At 69.5% G+C, this 3,523-nt stretch overlaps 1 protein-coding gene across 1 annotated transcript in view; it reads left to right on the plus strand.

The window, feature by feature from the left end:
- The window catches only part of BRSK2 (BR serine/threonine kinase 2), a 30,163-nt gene that overhangs the window by 10,391 nt on the left and 16,249 nt on the right, over positions 1-3,523 (plus strand). Inside the window, exons 12-16 of the mRNA XM_007466001.1 lie at positions 850-990; positions 1,421-1,537; positions 2,253-2,286; positions 2,502-2,570; positions 2,693-2,839. Coding sequence (XP_007466063.1) covers positions 850-990; positions 1,421-1,537; positions 2,253-2,286; positions 2,502-2,570; positions 2,693-2,839 — 508 coding nt within the window. The remainder of the gene's footprint in view (positions 1-849; positions 991-1,420; positions 1,538-2,252; positions 2,287-2,501; positions 2,571-2,692; positions 2,840-3,523) is intronic.

Raw genomic sequence — 3,523 nt, forward strand, 5'->3', positions numbered from 1 at the left:
GACCAGCTCCTGATACAGCCCCCCCGAGGCCCACACCCTCATCCTCGCCAGCCCTGGTCCCGCACGTCCCCTGTCACCCACTTCCCCTCCCCAAGCCACCGCAGCCCACCAGAACCACCCCTCCCTGGTTCCCACCAGGGGCTCCTCGGGGCTTGTGCTCAGCCTTCCAGGCCCAGCTCCCCTGAGGCCCGCAGGCATCCGTGTCCACGTGTCTTGGACCACCCCCCTGCCCCACCCTAGAAACCAGCCCCTCAGATTCCACCCCAGGGAGGCTCAGCTTGGACACAGCCCACTGCTCACCGCAGAGGGGCGTGGGGTCCCCATGGAGCCCGGAGCGCCATGGGAAGCCCACGCCTCCAGCAGCTCACCCCTACCGTTCGGCATCAGCCCAGCTGTGTTGAGCCAAAAGCTGGGGGCGTTCACCACCTGCCTTCTGGCCACACCCACCCCCGCCCCACTATCTTCCGAGACCAGCTGTGCCCTGTCCCCCACGCATGCCTTTTTGAGGTCTGCCCTGCTGGCCAGGGCTCTCTGAGGGCCTGAGTGTCTGATGTGTCTCCCCGCTCCTCTGGGAGCCCAGCCCAGGGTGGCCAGTGAGGGCCTGGAAGGGCCAAGCCTCAGGCTCACAAGAAGGTCAGCAACTGCAGTGCCCCTCTCGCCTTGGGGCCCAATGTGGCCCTGCTCCTCTGGACCTGCTTCCCTGGAGGTGGGCGGGGACCCCACCCTCTGAGGGTGCCCAGTGCCGGGATGTGGTGGAGGATGGCGCCGGGATGGGGTGGTGGTCCACCGCCTCTGGGCAGCGGTGCCCTGGCTGGGTGTGCCCACCCGACGCCCACCCGTCCCCCGCAGATACCTGGTGCTAGAACACGTGTCTGGTGGGGAGCTCTTCGACTACCTTGTCAAGAAGGGGAGGCTGACCCCCAAAGAGGCTAGAAAGTTCTTCCGGCAGATCATCTCTGCGCTAGACTTCTGCCACAGTCACTCCATATGGTGCGTCCCCCGCCCCTCCAGGTGCCCTGTCGCAGGCAGTATATCCTCTACTGGCCCTCCAGCCCAGGGGCATCAGAAAGCTTTCTGCCAGGTGCCCACCCAAGTCTCCTTGGTGTTTTCAGGGGTCCTGGGGTCAGGGTACCCTCGGTCTGGGGGTCCCAGGTTGGCCTCGGCCCAGAGTAGGTGTGGTGGGGGGAGCAGCGAAGGGGAACGCGACCCCAGGGAGCAAAGCAGAGCTTGCCCCTTGCTGGCAGAGTCCCTGTCCTTCCGTCCTGCCACCTTGAGGCCGTCTGCCCCGTAGGAGACTTCCGATTGGCTGCTGGTGACATCACCAGGCAGCGCTGCCATTGGCCTCATGTTGTGAGGGCGGGGTTTTGGGAGGGGCGGCAGCTCCCATCTCTGTCAGCCTCAATCCCGCCTTCCTTCCCAGCCACAGGGATCTGAAACCAGAAAACCTTCTGCTGGACGAGAAGAATAACATCCGGATCGCGGACTTCGGGATGGCGTCGCTGCAGGTTGGCGACAGCCTGCTGGAGACGAGCTGCGGGTGAGCTGAGCCCTCGACCGGCTGCCGGTTCTCCATAGGCCAGGGACACTGGCCAGGGGCTGCTGCCCCGCCCACAGCCTGGCCCCGCGGCTGCCCAGCCAGGTGGCCCCGCAGCCCCAGGGCCCCCCAGCAACCCCACAGCCTGGGCTGGAGGCAGGGCCCCGGCTCTGCTACTGGCACCGTCTCCCCGGTGCAGTGAGGGGCTGCAGGCGACCCGCCTGGCCCATTACATCCCTCGGCTCTGTGGCCAGGCTCGGAAAGGCCGGTCTTGCCCTGGGAGCTCCCTGCCCTGCTTGGGAGTGAGGCTGGCGTGCCAGCTTCCTGGCTCCCAGCACTCTCATGGGGTTGCCTCACGGTCCAGCCTCTGGTGACCATCTCCTTGGGCAGGGCAGGTGGGCAGACAGCCTGGAGCAGAGTGGGCCCCTGGGTCCCAGGCCTGGGCCTCCCCCAGAAGCAGGCAGGGGGGATTAGGTTGTGAGGGAATCGGCACCAAAGCCCTGGGGCCTCCTGGTGGGCCTGAGGGTCCCACAGTGGGACATCCGTCCCAGGCAGAGTTTGCAGTGGGGGCGGGGGGGGTGGGGAGCGGGGAGGGCCCCTCCCTCCGTCTCCACCTGCTGCGGTCCTGGGGGCCAGTCCAGAAGCCCAGGGGTCGGGACGGCTGGGTGCGCGGCGGGTCCCGAGTCTCCTGCCCTGACTGCTGCCTTTGCCTCTTCAGGTCCCCCCACTATGCCTGCCCGGAGGTGATCCGGGTAAGCAGCCAACCCACCACGCGCCCCCACCCTGGTCCCTGTCCCGCCTAGGGGGCCTCCCTGCCCCGGAGATCGTGGACCCCCAGGCCGGGGCCTGGCCGCCTGTCCTTGGCGCCGCCCACGGGGCCTGCTCCTCCCAGGCGCTCCCCTTGGGCCCCTCGATCCCCGGAAGGACCCCGGCCCTGCGCCCGCACCGACCCCAGTGCTGTCCGCAGGGAGAGAAATACGATGGCCGCAAGGCGGACGTGTGGAGCTGCGGCGTGATTCTGTTCGCCCTGCTCGTGGTGAGGCTCGCCCCGCCCCGCCCCCGCCGTCGGTCCGCCCCCGCGGTGACCCCGCCCTCGCCCCGCCCCCATCCCGCCCCCGCCTTCGGTCCGCCCCCGCGGTGACCCGGTCCCGCCGGCAGGGGGCGCTGCCCTTCGACGACGACAACCTGCGGCAGCTGCTGGAGAAGGTGAAGCGGGGCGTGTTCCACATGCCGCACTTCATCCCGCCCGACTGCCAGAGCCTGCTGCGCGGCATGATCGAGGTGGACGCCACGCGGCGCCTCACGGTGCGTCCCTCCTCCCCCAGAGCTCGCACCTGGGCGCACGGGCGCGGGGCGGAGGCCGCGGGCGCGCGAGGGCACAGGCATGGGCGCGTGCCCGGCGTGAACGTGCGCAGGGGTGGGTGCGCGCGCCCAGGGCCGTCCGCGCGCGAGCGCGGTCCAGGGGCGCGGAGCCACTCCGGCTGTCCGGGGCCTGCCGTGTACGCGCGAATAGTTCCTCATGACCGACTCCAGTGGCCAGGGGGTGGCCGGGGTCTGAGGGAAGCCCCAGCCAGCCATCTCTGGCCTCCTCTGGGCTCGGTTCGTGCCAGGATGTCAGGTCCCCCGGGGAAGGGGCAGCAGGACTGCCCAAGAGGCCGCCCTCCCCAAGCAAGCCCCCCAAGTCAGGGTGGAGGGTGGGGCTAGCCCCAGCCTCCTGCTGACACCTGCACCCAGCGCCTCCCGCACGGGTGGGCTGAGCCCTGGCTGCTTCCCCCTGCTGTCCTCCCTCAGGCCTCCTGCCCTGACCCCCGGGGGCTTCTGCTTCCCACCCCCCACCCGCTCCCTCGGCCGTGCCTGCAGCCCCCACTCTCCCCAGCTCTCTGCTGTCTCTAGGGTGGCGCTTCCTCTTCCGCTTGAGATAGGCAGGGTCAGGGGTGCTAGCCTGGAGCTCCATGCTCTCCCCACTCTCCATGCTCCCCCAACCCCTCC

Source organism: Lipotes vexillifer, unplaced genomic scaffold (assembly GCF_000442215.2).
Source record: "Lipotes vexillifer unplaced genomic scaffold, Lipotes_vexillifer_v1.1 scaffold1094, whole genome shotgun sequence".
Lineage (NCBI taxonomy): Eukaryota > Metazoa > Chordata > Mammalia > Artiodactyla > Lipotidae > Lipotes > Lipotes vexillifer.